Source organism: Hypomesus transpacificus, chromosome 3 (assembly GCF_021917145.1).
Source record: "Hypomesus transpacificus isolate Combined female chromosome 3, fHypTra1, whole genome shotgun sequence".
NCBI lineage: Eukaryota > Metazoa > Chordata > Actinopteri > Osmeriformes > Osmeridae > Hypomesus > Hypomesus transpacificus.
In genome coordinates this window covers 6,605,515-6,630,453 of record NC_061062.1, presented here as the reverse complement: position 1 = coordinate 6,630,453, position 24,939 = coordinate 6,605,515, and the positions used below count along the sequence as shown (strand labels likewise).

The following is a 24,939-nucleotide window of genomic DNA, read 5'->3' as shown; positions in this document are numbered from 1 at the left end:
GTAAGATCCAAAACAACAACAATGTAATATGATTTAAGCAACTTTATTGGGGGGGAAATTAAAACGAAACAGAGTTACAAGTTGATCATCAACAGTTAGCTCTGCATCATATTTCAGGGCTACAAGAAGACAGTGTTGGGGGGGGGGGTGGTATAAACTATAATAGCTCTCACTCTAAAACCATGAAAAAGAAATGAATAAAAAGCCTTAAACTGGATCCAGTTTCCAACTGCCCTTACTTCCATCAGCCCGCCTGCCCATTTCACTTGTACAACATATTGAATATATACCTTTATTAACATGCATAAAATACAACATTAAATTCTTATTTTCCTAACTTTGGATGTTGACACGGACTGCAGTTTTTTTTCGGTTCGCACAGGTTGTATGACTTCTTGTTTTTTTTCAGGCCATGGGAATCTAATAATATGAATTAGAAAAGCATACACTGACAACCCTGCCAGGTCTATGAGAAGGAAATGGGCCAAATGGGTCAGTCTACGTGGTCAGAGCAAGACGCTATCAAGACTCAAGGCAGCCAGGGTCTCGTCTTGGTGCAAAACTCAAATTTAGAATGGTAAACCATGGTCAACTCTACATGAAAAATGTTTAAATTCAAATGAAACAGTCATGTCCAAGCAGGTAACACTATCTTCTTATGAGCACGCATGTCAATGGGGGGGCAAAGTGGTCAAATTAAGAAACAGAAAAATGAAACCGGGGATTTCAGTTTAATCCAGCTACAACATTCTCCTTCAGGTGTCATGCGAGAGCGTTCATCACATGGCGTATTTCTGCGTCCATTCTTTTGCTAATCTGTTGTATCTGTGAAAGGGAGAGAGCAATGTCAGTCACAACCAAGAGAAGAGAACATCCACAAACACACCAATGAACCCATCTCAAGGCAAACTGCCACTCAAGCCAACCAAAAAACATATTCATGCTGACAAACCATCTAAGTGGCATTGCATCAGATTTCCCGTCGAAAATGCGATGAGTATTCATTCCGAATCATTACTTTAAGAGCAGCACTAACTTGATAATGATCAACGGGTAGTTCCGTTGATAAAAAAATATGATTGGCAGATAGCCATGGTATATTGGTGATATACACTGGATAAGACCTCTTCACAGTTTTTATTAGAGATATTATTGTGCATCCACATAGAAACCACGATATACACACACAAAACTCGCTAAACATGATCAACCAACACCTTTTTAACCTCTAGTCAAACTGGTGACATGAGCCCTGGTTCTATCTACCTTATCATACCCACAGCCGTATATCCCACCCACCCCACACAACCACCCACGGCCTTATCACACCCACCCACGGCCCCACACGGTCTGCAGCTGAACACTGGAAGAGCATGGATTAGAAGCTCTGATTAGTCCAGCATGATGACACACAGGACTACGGAGACAGAGCAGACAATAGCAACCTCCATGCCACAGGCCCACCGCCTGCCACCAGCCCTCGGCCTTACCCTACAGCATGGCGTACTTCTCTGTCCACTCACGAGCTAGTCTATTGTACCTGACAGAGCAGACCTGGGTCACACGCTGCATTCAAACACTGGCAACAGTACGGAGGAATGTACAGCTGTTCTAGAATGTTAGCCATTGTTCCAACCAGCTGACAATTAACTGATCTCATATGACGTTTAGATACTTGGTGGAGAAAAAAATAAAATAACCACCTTGAGTAAGATATATATCCAAAACAAAACATCATAATAACACAAATATACGTCTGTAAAATAATTAATGAACATGGCTGTCAAAGGGAAGAGGCCCCGATCCAGTACATCAGACTTACTTTGGACTGTCTGTTTTATAGATTCGTGCAATCTCTGGCACCAGGGGGTCATCAGGGTTCGGATCACATAACAGAGAACAGATGGACAGAAGCACTGGGGAGAGAGAGATGGAGAATGATGAATGAAAATGAGAAAATGAAAGCTGCCAAGCTTCTTTTTTTTTTTTTTTTCACGGAAACATTCCATATGTAGGTCAACATGACAAGAAGTGTTTGTCGCGTCTAAGAATTACCTTTAGATATAGTTAATGCTGGGGACCACTGTGACCTGAGAATATCCAGACATATGCTGCCATTACTGTTAATATTTGGGTGGTAAATTCTTGTGGTGAACGCAACCTAAAAGAGAAAAGGACATGGAGCACAATTCACATGAAAACCTTACAACCAGGGATCAAGACGAAGATAACCATAGAGTGAACCTCTGTTCTTCCTGAAGGGAAGGGAGGTGGAGCGGAACATCAGTCTCACCTTGGGGGGCTTGAAAGGGTAGTCCGTTGGGAAGTGGATGGTCAGGAAGAAAACCCCCCCCTGATATGGACTGTCATTCTGAAAGCACGAAACACTCGTCACGTCAAGCCTTCTGTAGCCCTTATTAGACGCAATGTCACAGAGGGCTTCACAAATACCCACAGATCAGCACCTAGAACCAATCTCAACCCTCAAAGACAATAAGGAAAACCTGAGAAGGAAATGGAAGAAACCTCTGGAGGAGCAATTCGGAGGGCTCTCCTCCTCCACAGACAGCTCTGAGCATATATGAGCTCTGTCAAACGCACTCTCTACTGCTAACATAGTTAGACTTCCCACCCTTTAGGGTATCCGTATCCATATCACTCTGCCTCCCCCCCCTCCCCCCCCCATGAAAATGTCACAGAGGAGTTCTACTTACAGGTCCCATGATTGTGGCTTGCCAATGAAACACTGTAAATAACATACAGATGAATGGGGTTAGAACAGCTTGTAGGAGTCCACCTGGTGGGTACTCCTGGTGACAGGAGGATGGAGGTGTGTGGACACTTACTGTCGTCGCCCACTGGACCTGCGGAACATTGAGCAGGAGGGTCACGAGCCAGGTCATTCAGCTCCTGTGGGGAGATCAGACGGTTCGGAGAGAGAGAGGGGTGGTTGGGGGAGAGAGGGATGGTAGAGAGAGAGAGGGAAGTTTGGGGGAGTGGGGTGGTAAGGAGAGAGGGATGTTAGGGAGAGAGAGAAGGTGAGAGAGGGATGGTAGGGGGAGAGGGGGATAGTAGGGGGAGAGGGATGGTAGGGGGAGAGAGGGGTGGTGAGATAAACAGTGATTGAAAGGCATCGGACCAGCTTGATGCTGCCCCATCTAACACCACAGTTTTGATTCTCGACTTTCTCAAATACTATTATCCTTTAACGCTACTACAGTTCAACACCATGAATTTTTAGCGGCTCCCATCATAACATTGAACTTTGGGAAAAGAATCAATGGCAGGTCACTGTCAGCATAAAGCCTCATGTGACCTCTCTCCCACCCAGAACCAAATTCTGCATCAGCCTCTTACACTGGTTTTGCACACTGGCATTAAACAAGTCTTAAAACCCTACTGGCTACATCCAGGAAAAAATAATTGTGGGGCCAGGACAGAAGAGACAGTATAGAACGCGGTGTGGCACAATACTTCACCGCTCAAGTCACGTTGCTTTATCATCCCCTCTAGAGTTAAATTATGCATCTGTCCAGGGACTGAGGGCAAGATGAGACCTGGTGGCTCACACTGCCTCTGCGGTTATTTTTAACTCTCTAGCTATTTTTAAGGGGTGGGGGGTGGGCTACGCCCAACCCTGTGGGGCACACCGCTTTAGAATTACATTTACAGGAATAGGCTAACTTTTTTTCCCCAATTTGACAAGAATTGTGTGCGCATTAGGGTAGTGTGTGCTTCAGGCTTTGACCCCTCTAATTAAGTATTTGACTAAACTAAATAATATTATTGGACAGCTAATAACCAGAATTCTCGCCAGAATTTAGAATTATCGTCAGTAGCAAATTATATAATATTCTAGTTTTTGGCGAATGACATGGACAAGCGGCAACTAGAAAACATGCCGGCTAACTAAAGGGGGGAGATGAGGCCTAGAAAAACATGGCATGTCAGAGTCAAGAATCATCTGTTGCCAGCGAATTTACTTACAAGTTGACAAAGTTACTTGTTGATTGTGTAAGGGTGTAGCCTACACACCTAGCTAAATGAGTTGACTGTAGCTCGATAGCTAGTTAGTTAGCAACCCGGCCTTATCGAAATAAAGATATACGTTCCCCGTTTATAAGCTAGCTAGAGCTATTACCTATTTGTATAGCTAGTTAATTAACCAGTTAAGTTGGCGAGCACTAGCTAGCTGGTGTTAGTTGACCAATTTAGTTAGCTAGGTTAGTTATAATATAGCATTGAGGGCGCCATAACAGAAAAGGCTACTGTACCTAGCGATTCTTAAGATACGGTAGCAAACCAAATATACATCGGTTTAGGGGGTGTACAGCCAACTAGCTTGCTAACCAACAGTAATCCAGCAAATTCCAACACATAATTCCGACACACACGTAAACGGACAAGCTCCCTGGTATGCTTACCTTTTGGATCCTTTTCAACGCCATTCTTGCTCCAATATTGGTGGGATGTTTACTTATCTACTTGGCTGGCCAGCTAACGACAGTGTTAGCTACGCCTTGGCCCCGACTACGGCTAGCTAGGCAGCAAACAAGCTAGCTACACTCACAGTACGTAGCTTAACAGCCGCAACAAGACCAAAATTCCCCGTGAAATTAGCTAACGTTGCTTAATATTTCGCTAAGGTTCTATTTTTATCCCCAAATATGCGTCAAGATGCGTATACTATCGTCATTAGTTTGGTTAGCCAATATAGCTTTTGCTAGCAATTCTCGCAACAAGATGTCCTCTGCCTCCACCGCTCCAAACACTTGGTCACTGGGTAAGTTCGTTTTGGTTAGCCTGGGTAATGTATAGCCACATGACCTGGGAAGACCGGTAAGCACGGGTGGAGCTTTCGAAACTAGTTATTTTATTCTGTGGATAAGAACGTTTTCGAGGACCGTGGACTTAAGGTTGTGATAGCTCTTCTAAATCATGGTCGGTGGGAAGCTGTGTACTGAATATCCATCAAGCACAAACGCATTGACACAGACAGAAAGTCATTATTTAATTAATATATTGTAGAAAAGACAATATTCTCAGTACCAGGATGGAATTTAACTGTCATTCTTTCTACAGTTGAAAATACTGCCAAAAACCGACGACAACAAAACATGGTTAATCCATATTCAGAAATTAAAAGTGATATGTTTATTTGACGGAGAACAAGTTATTAACTAAATGTATCCACAACTAAAACAGTAATCAATTAGACTGAAGACTTCCCTTCTAAGCCTTACATTATACATAAATTATCAGCATTGTTACTGGTTTTTATAACCTGTTACATATGTATATAACCTTAATTAAACAATTTATCAACCATGAATCCCTTTTACAGAAAACGTCAGTTTGGAAATTCATATGTAATTGGAGCTTTTAATGGATGTCCTATTATTTGGGGCTGAATATTAACATTCTTGACACCATAACTAAACACAACACATTCACTATACCACCAGGGTCTTATCCCAGAATGAAGGAGTTTGTGTTTATTTTCCAACAGACTTGTTGTTTCGGCTTCCCTTTTCCAGTTCAAGGCACTTCTGTGCTGTCCTGCTACAGTGATTTTCTGTTGGCCTCTTTGAGAGCACCCAGGTCAACGGATGAATCTGTGTGAGGGATTTATTCATCGTACGTTGCAGCTTCAACATTACACTACCCGACTGTCCCATGTGCGCATGAATTGGTTTAGTAGGTTTCATCCCCTGCTGAGTATCTACAGGAGACTTCCTTAGGGACTATGATATTAACCCCTTCACCTCGCCATCCATCCCTCCAGACTTTCATGGTGTGAGGACTGCGTTACTCATTATGTCAGTCAGTCCATCAGTGTTTGAAATTTGAGTTGGCCACACTTGTCCATTCTGTTCTCTGCAGTCCTCACATTTCCTGTTGGTTCTCAGTGCTGTGTTCTGAGAGGAAACAGAGAGACTATCAACCCCAGAGTCTGACTCATTCCCTTCATCTTCTTCCATGGTATCTGGAATACTGCTGCGGTTTACCCTTCCAAAGAAATCCCCCTCTTTCTGCTGTTTGTTATCCTCTCCTTCTAAGCTGTCTGCATTGACAGGATGAGACTGACCCCAGGGTTCCTTTTCCAGGGTTCCCAACCTGGACCTACTCCCTGGAGAGCAGCTCGATCCCAGGCTGACCAAGCCAACACAATCTCCAGTGGAGCTGAAGAGAAAGCCTTCAGGCGTCCTGTGGGGGTCTTCAGGTCCCTCCTCTCCTCCTCTGTCTGTATCCTCCCCACCTATGGCCCCTCCCCCTATGCCACTGGCCCCTCCCCTTCCACTTATGGCCCCTCCCCCTGCAGGGCCAGGTGATGCCAGGGTTCCTGGGAGCTCCTGGGTGGCGTTGGTGGGTGGGATATGATCAGTCCTTTTGGCAGCTACACCATCCCCCATGTCCCCCTGGAAGGCCCCAGCCTGGGCCTCACCTGCCCCCATGTCCCCCTGGAAGGCCCCAGCCTGGGCCTCACCTGCCCCCATGTCCCCCTGGAAGGCCCCAGCCTGGGCCTCACCTGCCCCCATGTCCCCCTGGAAGGCCCCAGCCTGGGCCTCACCTGCCCCTGGGCTGGGTCTGACTGACTGGTGGCACATGGGGCAGGTCTCCTGTACATATAGCCACTTTCGCAGACAGTTGCCATGGAAGAAATGTCCACAGTATGTGATCACAGCAGAGCTCATTTCCTGCAGATGATAACAGGTGTGTTACTAATTAGATTACAAAAGAAGACATTCAAACCCTTGCAATAACTGTGACCAATCAAATGAATTACATGTATGAAGTACACAGTCTCTCATTCTACGCAAGTCATTCATCCAGTCGTGTGTACAAATCACTCGTATCGTAAACGTGTCAATCACACATTGGCACGATGAGTGCCTGACCCCTATCCTGGACCATGTGACCCAGACTGACCTGGAAGCAGATGGCGCAGACGTCATTGTACTGCTCCAACTGCTGAGCCGTGGCTCTGGGGAGGGACTTGATCTTCTTGGCAGCTTCCTGTCGGAGCAGGAAGCTCTTCCACCCAGACTGCGCCCTGAGCCAGACGTTGAAGTAGGAGTGGATGATGATGACCGACGCTCCCATCCAGCTCCACTCCCCGAACAGAGACTCCCACGTGCCGTAGCCCACCACGCAGAGGGCCACCACAAACTCCAGCACCCTGCTCACCGCGTTCACCCAGTAGATGATCTCCTCCAGGCTGTCTATGGGGTCGCTACGAAACAGCTCCACCATGAACATGGAGTATATCAGCACAGTCCCTGTTACCTGACACAATGAACAGGAACACAAGCGTTTTCCATTTGATTCATTGAGCATTTTCTGTCAAATTTAATGAAATATTGACATTTATGGAGAGTCATGTAATAATGTCTTCGTTTAGCAGATGCTTTTGACCCAAAACGATGTATAGGGGTGGGATTTGAACCCCTGACCTCTTGATCTGCAGTCAAATGCTCTACCACTAAGCTGTTTACAAAGACTTCAACCCGACAAAGTTCACTCTGTGTCAGTCGTAGATGAGAGCAAAGCTGGAGTGATTCTGTTCCCCCCCCCAGGCTGGTGTACCTGCAGAGACGTCAGCATGCAGCTGGACACTAAAATAAGCAGCCAGAAGTCCATGTGGAAGAACTGGGAGATTTTGTAGGCCATGTATCCTGGGAATATCAACAGCACCAAACACATGCTCAGGCCTCGGAAGTGTTTCCACAGGCTCCTAGACAAAGAAGAAGAAGCCGTCACTGGCACGAATGGAACGACGCCGACAGACTTTCTGAGGAATACTTATTCAGGATTCATTCGAATTTCATCCGAAGTACAGATGTTCTTGATCGGGTGCTGATTGTAGGTGCCCGTGTCGGAGGTGGGGGTGGCCCACCTGTTGCGTGAGGCTCCCAGAGCCAGGATGATGGGATCTGTGATCTCGATCATGGACTGCAGGGTGGAAGTCACCACGATGAAGAGGATGATGCTGAGGAGGAAGGTGCGCTGCAGGGTTTGCATGTCCAACAGACCCGTCTGGAGGGCCAGAAGGAGCAGGGTCACGCCCTCGGTCACCCCCCTGATCCAAAACAAACATATCGCAGAAGGTCCAGTCATGGAGGGTTTACTGAAGCAGAGGGAGGATATTTGTCTTCTAATGAGCACCTAGTATAGCCACTTCTTAACCATGGCAATGTCAAATGAGTCATATTCCCGTGTCTACATCTTGAGTATAGACATTTGTCATAACTACACCACTGGCTTTAACAACAGTAGGACTGTGCCTGTAACCAGCAGTTGTATTTGCTGATTCATCTTTCAGCAGGACTACAGGTTCCTAAACATCTGTCATTAAAACGCAGGGTAAGTCAGTAGAAGTAAAAGAATAATAATAGAAGTAAAACACTAAAGCGTCTCCCGGAGACAAGACTACATAGTTCCCGACCTGTGCATGACGTTGTCGTTCTGCACAGCAGCGTAGCCCCCCAGGTAGAACTTGCAGAGGTTTAGCAGCCCCATCGCCAGGTAAGAGACCACGAAGGTCATGCCCAGGAGAGAGTAGGGAGTAGAGCAGCACTCAGACACACTGGCCACGCGTGGGCAAACACCAGGGAGACGGCATGAACAGCAGTCATGAAAAAAACACATGAAACAAATAACGGTTTTGAGACACTGTTGTAATGCTGCGAATTTCACGAATAACATACCCATCCATCCATCTAATCAATGACTTCAGTGTGTCAGCATGACAGGTGGCAGATGTTCACCTAGTGAGGATGAAGAACAGGATTCCCTGGTGGCCAGCTGAGCTGCTGGAGGCTGCGGAGTACGTGCACAGCTGGACCAGGAAGAGGACCAGCCAGAAGACACTGAACAGCACCGGGACGGCAAACTGTCTCCACAGGGAGACAGCCACGGCCAGGAGCCTGTCCAGCTCTATCACCTGAGGGAGGGAGGATTCACACAATGGGGTGACAGAAAACAGATGTTGTGTCTAAGAGAAGCAGGGGAAGGAGCTCATATTAAGTGATGCAGAGGATGGTCATGGTAGGAGATGAAGATGGAGGTGGTGGTGACGTCATCGTGCAGTCACCTCCAGCTCCAGCATCTCCGAGTAGACCTCTCTGGCGAGGCGGTACGGCAGGAACAGGTTGGCTAGCAGGAAAATGGCCACGCCCACCCCGGTCAGCAACATGGAGAAGGAGTTGACGGCGAGCAGCACGCTGTGGGGTGCAGCGCACATCCTGGCCAGCAGGGGCAGCATGTGAGCGGAAAACAGCCAGACCTTTCTGGTCTTCATGAGGAAGGCACACAGCGTGCTCAGAATGATCTGACCTAAACACACACACAGAGAGTTCAACACCAGCTAGACACCGCAAAGCTTCAGCTGGACAAGTGATACCTAGGCTTCTGCATGCTGTTTCTAAGATCCCGTGTTGAGAGCCATCTGGTAAACACACTGCGCCGACAGACATTCTTTATGACGTTGCAGTTGATACATCATGTTGTTATTGTTGACTTGTTGACTTGTACTATGATCAAAATGATGTAAGACTGTACTTGTGGCATTAATGTTGCACTGTCTCTGGTAAAAACCCTTTTCTTGGCTCTTATCAGAGTAATACTGTTAAAACTGTGCACTTCTAGTCACAAGATCATTTGCTGTACTTAATGCACTATTGCTGATGAATGCATCTGCTAACGGAATCAAATGTCAGTGGAGCAAAGGGAACACAAGGTCAGGAGCCTACTAGTGAGCGCGGTGACAAAGCGGTTGAAAGCCGGAGAGTCCAGGTACAGCGCCCCGTCGTAACCGTGTAGCACCTCGCCACGGACGTAGTCCCTGAGGAGAACACACACACTCTGAGGGCTTGGCTACAGCTCAGTTGTACAGCATTAGACTGCAGATCAAGAGGTCCCAGGTTTGAATCCCCTCAGTATGTCTCTTTGGATAATCGCATCTGCTAAATAAATACATACTATTTGTTATTGTTGTCATAACGTTTTGAGCAGTACTACACTCTGAGGAGCCCAGGGCTTTCATCAGGAACACATTCATATGTCAACATAGAAATGATGTTACTGCATCCATCAGGCACCTGAAGAGACTAGAGGATGTTTGTAACTGATCTTTTAAGGGGAAAATGTAAAGTAATGAACTTACTTGGAGATCTGATGTCCTACATACAGAAGCAGGGCAGCAAGGATGTGGAGGTACAGATTCACAATGTGCCGCAAAGGAAGAACTAACACCACCACGTTAACAACGTGACCTGGAACAGAGGGATGTTGTAGTTTCATGCTCTCATTTGTGTTTCAAAAAAAGACATTCAAATGTTTTGTAATAAACTGTTAAACCGAGACAATTGCATATGCTTTTTATACATACCAAAATAATACAAGTTCCAGATAACGTATTTGTATTTAAAAAGCATGTCTTCGTTCTTCGCCTTGAGGTGCTCCGTTAAACTATCAATGTCACATTTATACAGCAAGTCAAGCACCAATATGCTTGGCACCCTAAGGGCAACGTTGGCAATTTCTTCCAACCGTGGCATCTTTCTTTGGGCACGAAGCTTCCAGCTGGTCAGAAAACATATCACATTGTCATGGACGTCTTCAGTCACCGACACATACACTTCGCCCCGGACTGGACTCACTTCATATTCGGCTCTAGCACATTTACTCTGGGTCTCCGGGCTAACCCTATCAAAGGCTTGCCAACAGCACAGAAAATGAATGTCGCATCAAAAGGACGACAGGCTGTGATCGGGCGCTTGAAACTCCTCACTAAATTTCAGATGAAGCCGTATAGCCGTAGAGACAACCTGTCCTGTCTTGCAACTTTTCCGGGAATGGAGATAAACGTCTATTCCAACTGTGGTGGGCTATGCTACTACTACTGGGAGTCTGAGTTGTCGACTGCCCTAATTGAAATGTCGCTTCTGAAGTAACATAGAGGCTGCCATGATGGACGACAGTTACAATCTAGGTTCTTCTAATTCCAGACAATAACTGATGTAAACATTCAAACGAAATAACTAGTATACATAGTATAGTACTATGCCAACAAAACGGAACATTGTAAGTGTGGTCTTAAGAGCAAGGTGTTCCACAAATATTGGTCGCTTGCGTGGCTACTTCCTCTTTGAGCGTCATTACAGCAGTGCACCAATCAGAAATACTGTGAAATCCTTTCAAAGTAAAAGCCCCAAAGTGAAACCATAGTTTGTGAGAAAAATGTCAAAATAAAAATAACAAAAAACATGAATTCCAATAATTGGAAAGTGGTCAGATACAAATAAATGACCGTTGCTGAGGTCAAAGCTTCCCCAATGCAGGCTGAGAACCTCACATGACCACATTGTGACCAGAATCACTTGTCAAACCGCCCTGTCCTGCCCTGTTTACTTTCCCCGTGTCACCACAGTGACGGCCGTTCATCCAGGAGCTCCACTGTAAAATATGGAGTACCACAGGGTTCCATCCTAGACCCTCTGCTATTTTCGCTCTACATGCTGCCTTTAGGAAACATAATTAGATGCTACGGAGTACATTTTCATTGCTATGCAGATAACACCCAGCTATACATGTCCATAAAGCTTGGAGAACTACCACATGCTCTGGGAAAAATGTGTTTCTGGGATAAGAACTTGGAAGACAGCAGATGTCCTTCTTCTCAATTCTGATTAAAACAGAGGTGCACATTTTGTAAAGCTTCTATATGTCCACGGAGACCCGATTTGATTTGACAAATAAAGTAAACCTGTTGCTGTATATTGTTACTGTTATTGTTTCTGTTACTAGTTGGAGACATTGAGGGATGGAATATTCTCATTCTTATTCGCATAAGAATAACGTATTTTAGAGTTTCTCTTTTGATGTTTCAACACCCATTGACAATTCCCTGTTGTATGACTATGTTTAGCCTGTGTTCTGCACCTCTCTTTCCCCAACCGTCTCTGGAGGAGGGGATCCCTCACTGAATTGCTCCTCCCAAGGTTTCTTCCATTTTTACTCCTATAGTGAGATTTTGGGGGAGGTTTTCCTTGTCTTCCTTAAGGGTTTAGGTTTGTTGAGGGGAAGTTCTATGGGCGTATGTGAAGCCCTCTGTGACATTGCTTGTAAAAAGGGCTGTACAAATACATTTTGATTTGAGTGGACCATCAGGCCTTTAGCCCATATTTCCTCTGACTCTGGACAACTTGAGGTGGTAATGTGATTGAAGAGATTCAAACGGGGGCTAAATGTAAAATGTGAAGTGACATCTTGGTGCTCTCTATATACCTTCACGCTAATATGCATTTTGTGAAGTGTTTAAAGAAAAGGCATTGACATGTACATAGACATATAATAAAAGCATATAATTATGTGATTCTGCCTGTCAGTATATTCATATTGTAATAAGAGTTGATAAAATCCTACAAACAGAACTTGATCCGTAGACCCTCAAACCTTTATTTTATGCATGTTAGGTGTTACTTCATACCATTTATTCACCATAGCATGAATCATCATAGAGTCTGAATGAGTTCTCACCAACTGCCACACTAGCAGGCCTCAGAAGGGATCTGGTCCACAGCTCCAGGTTGGCCTAGTGTCAAACAACACAACCAAGAATCACAACCTCCAGATGAGCTCGCCAAGCAACTAAGCTTCTCTGCAGAAGGTCTAGGTCTCTGTCTCCAAACGTGACTGATCTGAGAAAGCAGCTGTTTGATTTACATCAATTTACAAAGACAGTGATGGGGACACATAACATATCACAAAATATGCATGATTATTCGTTACAAAGTCAGGCAGTGACACAGTCCAAATCTGGTTAGGCCAACACAGTTTGAAACAGTTTTAGAATGTTTGTAGTTTTAGAATGTCTTTCAGTTCTAATACTGAAATGGCACCAGAGATAACACTTCTAAAAGGGAGAAGGCCATTTCAAGTCAAACATTCCATTGTAAACTAAAACTTCTCCTCTTGGCTGTCAGTGTTGCATTTAAACTCAACACATCAACATTGTTTTCACACTGTGTTTTTCAGGAAATTGGGACATTTGTTTTTAAAAGACCAGTCCGACCAAAGTGGGAGATTCTGGAGCAGATGAGAACAATGGAGGCCATGAAGACACCAGGGACTGAACACCAAGGCATTCCAAGTGATATCGAATTTCTTCATTTCATGGAAGAGATTTATGACTTGAGATTCCTCCATGACTATGCTGACTCATGCCCATCCCCCTGTGTGGACTACCACTAAGAATACAGAAGTGCAGACCAAAGTATCTGGACATGCAATGGGACGTACACCATCATCCTGAAGAGAAGGAGAGATGGAAGGAGAGATGGAAGGAGAGATGGAAGGAGAGATGGAAGGAGAGATGGAAGGAGAGATGGAAGGAGAGATGGAAGGAGAGATGGTACGAGAGATGAAAGGAGAGATGCAAGGACAGATGCCGTCACTGTGAGCAGAAGACTGAGGATGTCAGGGAACTGGAGAAGGCCTTAGAGATGTCAAAGTAAGACATGCTATAATGACTTCGATGTTTTCCGTAATATCCACCTTGACATTAATTATAAAGACATGCCACTACAGAGACCAAAAATTCAGGTTCAAGACATGGTAATTCAAATCATACATTTGAAAAGGCTTCCTTTCTCCTCTGCAGGACATGACCACTGTACTACAGGAGATCACTAGAGAGCTGTTGGATATGGATGGGTGTAGATTTGATTTGAAAATTGGGGGGGTTGAAGTAACATAACACAACAATAAGAAAATGCAAACGTTATTGTCATTTGAACATTGTATGTAAAGTGTGAGCTAATTTAGCAAAATATACATTTCAAGCTTTTTTACTTTATTTGGGCAATGTGTATTAATTTAGCACGTTTTTTTAACATGCCTTGGTAAGGCAGTCTGCAATGCTTGAATGACAAATTGCTTGCTCGACTTTTTACTGTAAAAGTTGATTTAGCGCGTTTGTTTTAGAGGTTTTACGTTTTTGAGGTGGGGGTGTCTTGTGGTCTCCTTTTGGACAAGGTTTGGATAGCTTTCAGGACTCACAATTACGCACAGATAGGAAATGATGGCAGATGCATCATTGTGCATTTTAACTGCGATAATCATTTCGCACGCTTCTTACAAAGTAGGCGCATTCAGTAACGACACTGTAGTTGTGGAAAATGTAACCAGTTCGGCCACAAATTTGGAGACCAATACCACGAATTCTGCCACCAGCCAAACTAACAACTTTGGATTTAACCCTACAACTGCGCCTAACTTCACTACTACAAAAGTCGTCCTTATAGAGATTACAAACGGTACTAAAGATACAGCTGATAAACGCATCGATAAAGACAAAGAAGAAAGTATTAAGACCGTCGGGGAAGATGCGCTCAAAGAATTGGGTAGGTTTGAGGTACCTATTGTACTACCGTAGCGTAGACGTCTAAAAAGCTGTAGCTCTAAATTACTATCTGCCAGAAATAGTTCATTTTTGTTTTACTTTACAGTTGTATGAGGTTGCATCAATTCAAAATTGAGGAATTCTTATCGACGTAAAGTAAGTCTGATTTGCAAAATATCGTGGTGTAAACTGGAGCAGTTCTAAACAATTGCTCATAGAATAATGCGATTTCAGCTTTGTAGTTGCTCAGATTCGTTTTTAGGGGTTAGACAATTTGTCAAAACAGAAAAAGACAAAGCTGTTTATCGTTTATTAACCAGGTTTATTTGTTTTGGCACTCACAGCTGCTGTAGTTCTCCTTCTCCCTGCTATGTTTGACTCGACTCCGCTATAACCTCCTAACCGAGTCTCATATTACACCCACGACTCTCCATCGAACCCATGTAATCCTGGCTCCACACTCCCCCGTACAGACAGAGGGGGGTGGGGGGGCCTGTTCAACTTGCACAGAACTGACCCGAAATGACTGCATTTTTGGGATGTTCTAGGGAATGTACTTAACTCAAGCAAAGCATTGTAAAACTTTACAGCTGCATTTGCCCTGAGGTTTCAAACTTGACAGCAACTTAACCCTTCAGTAGTCAAATGTCCCGATTGTACTGTTCTGTCACTGCACAGAATCCCATCCTAGAACAGCATGCAGCATAAAGACTGTCAGCATGAACAAAGCCAACATCTGACGTGTATACCTCAGATGAGGTTATCTTGCACTGTGACTGATAAAAACGTTCTTTGACTCCGACCGCATAATTAATTGTACTTCTAATTCATACATTTCCGCTGTACTTTCTATGTGCACTCATTCTATGTCTCTTCGGATAAAAGCATGTGCTGAATGAATGAAGCTGTAGAAATGTGAATGCGTGACTGTGCGTCTCCCCAGACTGCCCCCCTCTGGGTCTGGAGGGCCTGAGGGTGGAGGACAGCCAGCTGCGTGCCTCCTCCCAGCAGCGGGCGGGGCTGGGGCCTCACCGCGGCAGGCTGAACATCCAGGTGGGTCCAGACAGGAGCAGCTTCTGTAGGGAGGAGGAGGGCTGGTCGTCCATATGGGCTCTTTATATATATATACGCTAAAACATAAAATATATTTATGTGTACAAAACCATTCAGCTGCTGCATGTGTGTGTGCGAGAGTGTGTGTACGTGCGTATGGATGCACGTGTGTGTTTTTGTGTGTATGTGTGTGTTTGTGTGTGTGTACCAGTCTGGCATCGAGGATGGGGACCTGTACGACGGAGCATGGTGTGCCCAGTATGAGGACCAGGACCAGTGGCTGGAGGTGGATGCCTTGCATCTCACCCTGTTCACCGGGGTCATCCTGCAGGGAAGGAACTCCATCTGGAGGTGCAGCTACACCTGACTAAAGATACCTGACTCCACCTGACTACAGATACCTGACTACACCTGACTAAAGATACCTGACTACACCTGACTAAAGATACCTGAATACACCTGACTAAAGATACCTGACTACACCTGACCACAGATACCTGACTACACCTGACCACAGATACCTGACTACATCTGAATAAAGATACCTATCTATACCTGAATAACTAAAGATTCCTATCTATACCTGACTAACTAAAGATACCTATCTACACATGATTCGAACTAAACAAAATAATGTATTCACTTAGCAGACACATTAACCAAATACGCTCTACAAATGAGCCGTACCTACACAGAGCTATCTCCAAGAGAGTCTAACTAATTCTGTGTTCACTCATGTATCTTGTGTGCCTTCTGTACGTCTTGTAGCTGGGACTGGGTCCACACCTATAAGATACAGCTGAGTAATGACTCGATGTCCTGGGAGACTGTCATGAATGACACAGAGGAGGCGGTGAGGAGATGATGATGATGATAACTCAGTGTTTACCTGTTATTTCTGCTTACATGTCTGCCTGCCACAATACCATAGACAATACCTTTGGAGGGGGAAAAGCTGGTTCTCTTAAGAATTTTTTTTTGAAAAGCTACGCATTTGAAGTTTTTACTGTTGCATTCGTTTGATAGATTGTAGATATTTTATTATTGTAGATATCATTATTGTTCTGTGCCTGGTAGCTGAGACGTGGTTATTTTCCTTAACTCTGACCACCAAAGACTAAGACTATGTTAAGACTATGTACTTCTAAACCAGAACCTCTGATGTACTTTCTAAATGCAATATTTGTGAGTCACCTTGGGTAAAAGCATCTGCTAAATGACTCGAATGTAACAGTACTTGGTATTGTGTTTAGATATTTCCGGGTAACCAGGACCCTGAGACGCCGGTCCTGGGGCTCCTCCCTGAGCCCACCGCCGCCCGTTTCCTCCGCATCAACCCCCAGACCTGGTACTTCAACGGCACAATCTGCCTCAGGGCCGAGATCCTAGGATGTCCTCTGCCAGGTGACCAGCCACAGACTAGGGCCAGACCTGGGTTAACCTGACAGACAAGGGTCGAACCTGGGTTAACCTGACAGACCAGGGCCGGACCTGGGTTAACCTGACAGACCAGGGCCAGACCCAGGTTAACCTGAAAGACCATGGTTTAGATTCTATGCACTGTTTGTAATTATAATAATGTGTGCATTTAGCAAAGCCGCTTTTATCCAAATCCATCAGATGTTGATCTGATGGATTTGAGAGACCTCTCGATCTGTAGCCAAATGCTCCACCCCAAAGCTGTACCCATTCATGGCAATTCTCTGGATAAAAACATCTGCTAAGTGAACACATGTAAATCTGAAGGGAAACAGTAAAAAATAACACTAAAAATAGTAGCACAGTCATGATTGGACGGCTGTGGGACCTCCATCAAGCAGGCCAACATGGTACTAATGTGTCATCTCTGCTGATCGGACCCCTCAGATCCAGACGAGATGTATGGAGAGACTCAGTCAGGCTCCAAGGACGATCTGGACTTCAAGCACCATAACTACCAGGACATGAGGAGGGTCGGTTCCTGTTGAACACCGAACACAATATGAACCACACACTGGGTTGTTCTGAACACAGTTACAGTCATGTCTCTGTGTGTGAGACCTCATGTTGACCCTGTGTCACCTCATGTGTGGCCCTGTGTAGACCCTGTCTGTAATCCCCTGTGTGACTCATATTTCTGAACCTGTGTTGACCCCTGTGTGTGACCGGCAGCTGATGAAGAACGTGAGTGAGGAATGTCCAGACATCACTCGTATCTACAGCATTGGGAAGAGCTACACAGGACTCAAACTCTACGTCATGGAGATCTCAGACAACCCTGGCAAGCATGAACTAGGTAAGAGAGCGGCTGACTATTCGACCACAGGTGTGTCTCCAAAGCCACTTGAACCCGATGTTATTTTTGTGACTGCATGTGACGTCTCCAGACAAGATCCTCTTCTACTTGACTCAGCTGTTGGAGATGCCGTATGACCCATGAAGCCCTTTGTGCCATTAGTGTCGCTAAGAACTTCGTAGCTGCTCCCAGATGTTACCTATCCTGATCCACCCCTTCCTCCCATGTTGATAAGGAAAACTTGACTTACCAGAACTGCTTATAGCAGCCTTGTGTGTCTGTGTATGTGTGTATTTCTGTGTGTGTGTGATAGTGCGTGTTTACATTGGGCCTGACCGCTGCTCCAGATGAGATAGGTTGACTCAGGACCACTGGAGGCCTCTCTTACGTAAACACACTGATGGGGGTTTGAAGACCCTGCACAAGTCTCTGAAACTACAAAGACTACAAAGTTGTTTCCATGGGAACAATTCCTGATTCCAGATTGCAACTCTAATTGCAGAAGCTTTTTAACTTCTGCCAACGGGGTTCATGTTTACAGAAATAAAATAAAACTCCTAACAGGATTTGGCAACCAGACAGTTGATATTTCTAATATATTTCGGCATATTCAGCCCTCTCTGAGTCAGGGAGACAGATGAGAGAGGAGGTTATTATTCATGCGCTGACAGCTGATATCAGTCATGGGTAATTAGGTTGGGGAGCCGGAGGAGTGAGCTGCATGTGGTTTTCATTTCACAAAGAGGAATGTAGAAGAAGTTCACATCGGTGGGTTAGTGAAGCGTTGTCAAAAAGATCTTGGAGCTGCAGCCAGCTCCCTCTGCCCCTGGCCTCCACGCCAGACCCAGAAATGTGGGGTGTTGAGCCCCAGTGATGGATGGATGATCTCTGGCAGGCTCTGGTTATTGTATCTCACACCAGCGCTTAACACAACACACAGAGACTCAACCTTCCGTCAGATCGAACACCCGTGTTTCAGATGTTTACCATCATCTGTGGTAGCTCAGCGGTCGAGTGCTTGACCACCGGTTAAGACGTTGCAGGTTGGAATCCTCCTCGGTATGTGGCTTTGGATAAAGACGTCTGCTAAATGAGCAGGTTGTCATCCTCAGGGTAGGGCCTGAGGTGGTCAGGTCTGCCTGTCTCCAGCACCCATTGATGTCCCCAAGCACACACCTAATGTGTTTCTTTATATTCACATTTTCTTAATTTAAAGCACAGCAGATCATCAAGGATTGGAAGTGCATCTAACAGGAACACGCATGATGGGTGCATATTGCCCTTAGAGAGACAAGTTAGTTCCAACAGGATCTCCACCGTCAGGGTGTTTCCACTCAGAAACACCAAACTCCTCCGTCCTTTTGAAGAAGAGATGTGTTTCAGGTCTTCAGCGCCAGAGTTCATATCAGTCTACCTTTACCTCCCCCGGCAGGAGAGCCGGAGTTCATATCAGTCTACCTTTACCTCCCCCGGCAGGAGAGCCGGAGTTCCGCTATGTGGCTGGGATGCACGGGAACGAGGCACTGGGCCGCGAGCTGGTGCTCAACCTCATGCAGTACATGTGCTGGGAGTACAAGAGAGGCAACGAGCGCGTGGTCCGCCTGGTGAAGGACACACGCATCCACCTGATGCCCTCCATGAACCCCGACGGCTACGAGGGAGCGTACCAGAAGGTGGGAGGAGTTTGGACAGCCCAGGACATGGCGCTGGGAGAGGGGCAGATACTGGATTTTGTGAAAGGATTTCGTTTTTCGGTTGGAAAGCACAGATAGATTAGTTCTTGTTGAGATAAACAAGATTTCAATGTATTCATTCATGCTGTTCAGATACACGGTACACATTTTCATAATCTGAGTCATCAGTGTGTGTGTGTGACTTTGCGTGACCTTGCCCTCCTGCAGGGTTCAGAGCTGTCGGGGTGGGCGCTAGGGCGCTACAGCTACGAGGGCATCGACATGAACCACAACTTCCCAGACCTGGACAACATCATGTGGGACTCACAGTACATGGCTACGGACAAATCGAAAGTCAGCAACCACTACATCCCCATCCCAGACTATTACACTAAAGAAGACGCCTTCGTAAGTGAGGCGGTGATGTTCTTTCTACAAGCCCTATTTGTATGTCTCTTTGAATCAAAGTGTCGGCTACTGGTGTAGCTGGTCTTGTGGTACTGGTATAGCTGTTATAGCTCAGTGGTTAAAGCATTTGACAGCAGATATAGATAGCAAGTTCCAATTCCCCTTCTTGGCTTTGGAGAAAAGCTTCTGCAGACTATTCGAAGAACTACTGTACAGTTACTGCAGAAGACACTACTTCTACGGCCTAAACATAAAGCTGTCAGGTTATTTTATTTGTAAGTTAGTTTGGTTTTTACCTACGCATAGAATGCCTTGTGGATTGGAAGCGACGCAGTAGTAAGAGTTGTAGCCATGGAACATTGCTCCATTAACTTGAGGCCAAAGTAGAAACACAGATTTGTTTTGAAGAGAGCACTGAGGACATGTTGTGAATGTGGAGGTTCTGAAGAATGTGTTTTCCTGCAGCGGGCTGTGGGCCTCTGTCTATAGACAGAACAGGAAATAGAATGAGAGTCCAGGAAACAGGGTCACAGATACCAGAGCTCTGAATGTTTGGTAACAATCTCTTCAATAACACCATCTGTTTGTAATAATTCCTGTTACAAAAGGATTATGTGACATTTTTTGCTGTTTTGAAGTCAAGTCAATGTTGTGACCCTGGAGCTAGCTCCTTGAACGCTGTGGTATATATGTATTCAGTCTAAAGGAGCCATGCTTCTGCCGTGTGTAACGTGCGGGATCAAAAACCTTCCGTCTGAGTGACGTGTCCCTGTCCCCAGGTGGCCCCAGAGACCCGCGCCGTCATCAACTGGATGCAGGACGTGCCGTTCGTGCTGGGGGCCAACCTCCACGGGGGCGAGCTGGTGGTGACGTACCCCTTTGACTGCACGCGCGACTGGATCCCCCAGGAGGACACCCCCACGGCCGACGACAGCTTCTTCCGCTGGCTGGCCACCGTGTACGCGTCCACCAACCTGGTGATGGCCAACCCAGAGCGCCGCGTGTGTCATTACGAAGACTTTCAGCGGCACAACAACATCATCAACGGGGGGGCCTGGCACACCGTCCCAGGGAGTGAGTCGCACACACACACACACCGTCCCAGGCAGTGAGTCGCACACACACACACACCGTCCCAGGCAGTGAGTCGCACACACCGTTTTCTCAAGTCTGTTCACGGCGCTCAGGCGTCCTGTGTCAAGTGAGTTTGTTTCAAATGCACTTTAAAGAGGTGCTACACGGAGAAAGCTATCGTCTTTAGGGCCCCATATCATCTCTCTGTATTTCGAACACGTGCAAAAGGAAACTGAGGTCGCTCACTCTTCTTTCAACCTGGTCTCCCAACTCCGTGTTGCGCAGGCATGAACGACTTCAGCTACCTGCACACCAACTGCTTCGAGGTGACGGTGGAGCTGTCCTGTGACAAGTTCCCCCACGCCAGCGAGCTGCCCACAGAGTGGGAGAACAATAAGGAGTCCCTGCTGGTTTACATGGAGCAGGTGGGCTCTCCCTACCTCTCTGCCTCTCCCTACCTCTCCCTGCCTCTCTCTGCCTCTCCCTACCTCTCTCTGCCTCTCCCTACCTCTCTCTGCCTCTCCCTACCTCTCTCTCCCTCTCCCTACCTCTCTCTCCCTCTCCCTACCTCTCTGCTTCTCCATACCTCTCTCTGCCTCTCCCTACCTCTCTCTCCCTCTCCCTACCTCTCTCTGCCTCACATCAGGTCTTATCGCTCTCATTCTAGCTCTTTCCATCTCTCTGTCTCGCTCCATCCCTTTCTCCATCCCTTCTTCTCTCTCCATCCCTCACTCCATCTTTCTCTCTCTCTCCGTTGCTCCATCCCTCTGTCTCTCTACCTCGCTTTCGCTCCCTCATCCCCCTCTTTCTCTCTCTCCCTCTCATACTGTGTACTGTAACTGCCTTGCTATTCATTGGACGGTGAGGGGATGAAAGAAGCTCTCAGCAGCTGGGTGAAGGTGACCGTGAAGCCTTCTCTGTCTGCAGGTCCACAGAGGCATCAAAGGGGTGGTGAGGGACAAGGTCACCAAGGCTGGCATAGCCGACGCTGTGGTCAAAGTTCAGGACATGGACCACGACATACGAACAGGTGGGGTTGTCTGCAACATTCTTTTTCTTATCACATCATGTATTCCACACATTATCCTTTCTGCCTCCTTTCCAATATGACTCACTCCAGGGTCAAGAGTTATTTACTGATAGGTAATCATGTAATTTTACAAACTAGATATAATGCGTATAATCCGATTTATCTGTTAGTCTGTCATACTTACATATTATGATTATGTACTACAGATGATGAACAGAATGAAGCCAATCCATAAACCAACATGTTATCCCTGATTCAAAACATAAAAAATGATATTTGGAAATTCATTCCAAAACATTAGACTGATTCTGAATGATAAAGAGTCCAAAACATCAGTGATTCCAGGTGTTAACTACCCCCCCTCTCCTCCCCTCCTCACTGCAGCCGCTGGAGGGGACTTCTGGCGCCTGCTGAACCCGGGGACCTACCAGGTGGTGGTGTGGGCGCTGGGCTACCGGCCCGCCGCACGGCGCTGCCAGGTGGGCACCGAGGCTCGGCCCACCCCCTGCCACTTCCTCCTGTCACCCGCGCGGGGGGTGAGGCTGGGCCGGTGGGGCATTGGGGAGGCCCACCTGTTCACACAGCTGCGCCTGCGGGAGTTTAGGCTGAGGAAGCTCCGTGCCACCACCAAGGTCCTGAACCGCCGCAGGGAGCAGCAGCAGCAGGTTCGCAGGACGCGCTCCGCCAGAATGCCCCAGGGATGAGGGCAGGCCTGCTCTCTGGAGGGAGGTCAGGGGATGAGGGCAGGCCTGCTCTCTGGAGGGAGGTCAGGGGATGAGGGGAGGTCAGGGGATGAGGTGAGGCTAGGGGATGAGGGGAGGTCAGGGGATGAGGGGAGGTCAGGGGATAAGGGATGAGGGGAGGTCAGGGGATGAGGGGAGGTCAGGGGATGAGGTGAGGCTAGGGGATGAGGGGAGGTCAGGGGATAAGGGATGAGGGGAGGCTAGGGGATGAAAGGACTGTGCCCCCCTCCTCCCCTCCGGTGAATAATGTCATCTACCTTTGTCTACACGTCACTGTGGCTCTTTACTGCTGCTGTATATGTCACATATTTGTTTATGGGGTTGTTAGGGACCACATGTTGTTTCAGGGGTTCGACTTGAAGACTTAATTGTATGTTTCAGCTGGTCTGATGTATACGTTTTGTAACTGTGGCAGGAATGAAAAGATTTACCATACACCCAAAATATTTATCCTTTAATCTCTTTCAATGTCAACCATCATTACACAAATGATCTTTATTTTACTATATTGATTGACGTTATAAATCATAATGTAAGATATTATCAAGACCCTACAAGGTAAGGTATTATGAGATCTACCAATTAGAATTAACATGCCAATCCTTCAACTCTCCCACGTAACTAATGCCCCTGTATTTGACTCATCTTCAGAAACTGCTCGAAGAAAACCCCTTTGTATGGTTCACATGACCCTGACAAGAATCATAACTACTGTTACTCTTTAAGTGTCTAATACTGTCACCTGTTGGGATTGTTATGAAGCATACTATCCACCCACTGTGTACATGATGCATTCATTTCATAAAGCAGACTCCAATCCACTGGGATGCACCCGTGGGGATTTGAACCCTCGACTTCTTGATCTATCAAATGCTGAGATACACATATCCCATTCTTACCGTCACTGGTGAATCTATTACTGCATCGCTGCATGGTTGAGGTGACCCTGGGGAATCAGAGAGGCTGTAGTGACCCTGTAGTGACCCTGGGGAACAGGACAGGCTGTAGTTACCCTGTAGTGACCCTGGGGAACAGGACAGGCTGTAGTTACCCTGTAGTGACCCTGGGGAACAGGACAGGCTGTAGTTACCCTGTAGTGACCCTGGGGAACAGGACAGGCTGTAGTGACCTTGTAGTGACCCTGGGGAACAGGAGAGGCTGTAGTGACCTTGTAGTGACCCTGGGGAACAGGCAAGCAGGAGCAGAGGTTCACCTCCCCTGCCCCCAAGTGGCACACTTGCAGCATTGCACCCTCATCACAAACAAGACAGTTCGTCAACAGTGCAAAATGCCACCTTTTATTTCAGTGAGACGTACCATATCAGCATCGTTGTCGGGATTATTTAGAGACACGTTAATATAAACAACAATATATATGCGCCTCAAACTCATCCTACATGAACAAAGTAATGGTGAACAAACTAGGGAACAATCCTGCGATCCCCCCAAAAATCACAAGCGTTAGCTTCAACGAACATGAAGGTTAAAAACGTGAGCAGGGAGAGGGGGGGAAAACAATAACTAGGTGATACGACGCATCTCGCTCACGAGTCCTAACATGACCCCCACTGAGAATGGACCGTGACCCACGACAGATGTCGACATAGAAAACGTCAGATTAGTCGTCCTTTCTTTTGAAATGAAGGTCGATAAAAAGCAGCAGTGAAGATTTCCCTACAGGAGCAGAGCCTTGGTGCTCCTTATGAGGACTGCATTAGACCAGCGAGCTGAGGCACTGCTTCCTCTACCAGGATCTCTGCAGTAAGCAGCGGACGCAGGTGAACCCCCCCCCCCCCACACACACACACACACACACACACATAGGACCACCTGAGTCCTACAATCTTAAGACATCTGGACTACTCAAGAGCATCCAGTAGATAGCATATTCATAAAGACTGGTATGCATAGAAGCATTGGGTTCATGTCTATAACCACGTCTACATAGGAAGGCTATAACTCACTATCACGTTACATGTACTCTGGATCTAGGACTGGGCGTTGTGACAAGCTGCTAGGCTGGGCTCAGATCCACACACTGGTTCTCCCTCAGAGCAGAAATACACTGGGCTGGCCTCAGCAGTGATGTGTGTGTGTGTGTTGGCTGTTCCTCCTCAGCAGTGATGTGTGTGTGTGTTGGCTGTTCCTTCTCAGCAGTGATGAGTGTGTGCGTTGGCTGTTCCTCCTCAGCAGTGATGTGTGTGTGTGTGTTGGCTGTTCCTTCTCAGCAGTGATGAGTGTGTGTGTTGGCTGTTCCTAGTCATCGCTGGCTCTCCGGA

At 46.5% G+C, this 24,939-nt stretch overlaps 3 protein-coding genes across 4 annotated transcripts; 1 reads left to right on the top strand and 2 right to left on the bottom strand.

Moving 5' to 3' along the window:
• Positions 1-27: 27 nt before the first annotated feature.
• LOC124488344 (ubiquitin-conjugating enzyme E2 D2-like) lies at positions 28-4,803 on the bottom strand. Of its 2 annotated transcripts, XM_047050998.1 has the most exons (8): positions 4,425-4,803; positions 2,847-2,910; positions 2,715-2,746; positions 2,294-2,371; positions 2,056-2,161; positions 1,823-1,916; positions 1,491-1,540; positions 28-825 (listed from the first exon to the last, which is right to left on the bottom strand). In XM_047050998.1, exons 1-7 carry the CDS (start codon positions 4,446-4,448, stop codon positions 1,492-1,494), a joined length of 447 nt encoding a protein of 148 aa, XP_046906954.1. In that variant the 5' UTR covers positions 4,449-4,803; the 3' UTR covers positions 28-825; position 1,491. The 2 variants fall into 2 exon arrangements, with proteins under 2 accessions (XP_046906954.1, XP_046906962.1); XM_047051006.1 differs by lacking the exon at positions 1,491-1,540 and having other exon boundaries at positions 4,425-4,802.
• A 179-nt stretch (positions 4,804-4,982) lies between these two features.
• zmp:0000000662 (RING finger protein 145) lies at positions 4,983-11,143 on the bottom strand. The gene is made up of 11 exons (XM_047050943.1): positions 10,391-11,143; positions 10,166-10,274; positions 9,753-9,844; positions 9,095-9,336; positions 8,769-8,944; positions 8,447-8,587; positions 7,898-8,080; positions 7,588-7,735; positions 6,931-7,287; positions 6,572-6,698; positions 4,983-6,487 (listed from the first exon to the last, which is right to left on the bottom strand). The coding sequence occupies exons 1-11, from the start codon at positions 10,557-10,559 to the stop codon at positions 5,790-5,792; spliced, it is 2,442 nt and encodes an 813-aa protein (XP_046906899.1). The 5' UTR covers positions 10,560-11,143; the 3' UTR covers positions 4,983-5,789.
• A 2,881-nt stretch (positions 11,144-14,024) lies between these two features.
• cpxm1a (carboxypeptidase X (M14 family), member 1a) lies at positions 14,025-22,715 on the top strand. The gene is made up of 13 exons (XM_047050954.1): positions 14,025-14,405; positions 15,348-15,457; positions 15,669-15,808; positions 16,226-16,310; positions 16,711-16,861; positions 17,324-17,409; positions 17,609-17,732; positions 19,209-19,405; positions 19,634-19,813; positions 20,593-20,887; positions 21,173-21,312; positions 21,815-21,917; positions 22,302-22,715. The coding sequence occupies exons 1-13, from the start codon at positions 14,081-14,083 to the stop codon at positions 22,619-22,621; spliced, it is 2,256 nt and encodes a 751-aa protein (XP_046906910.1). The 5' UTR covers positions 14,025-14,080; the 3' UTR covers positions 22,622-22,715.
• Positions 22,716-24,939: the final 2,224 nt, after the last annotated feature.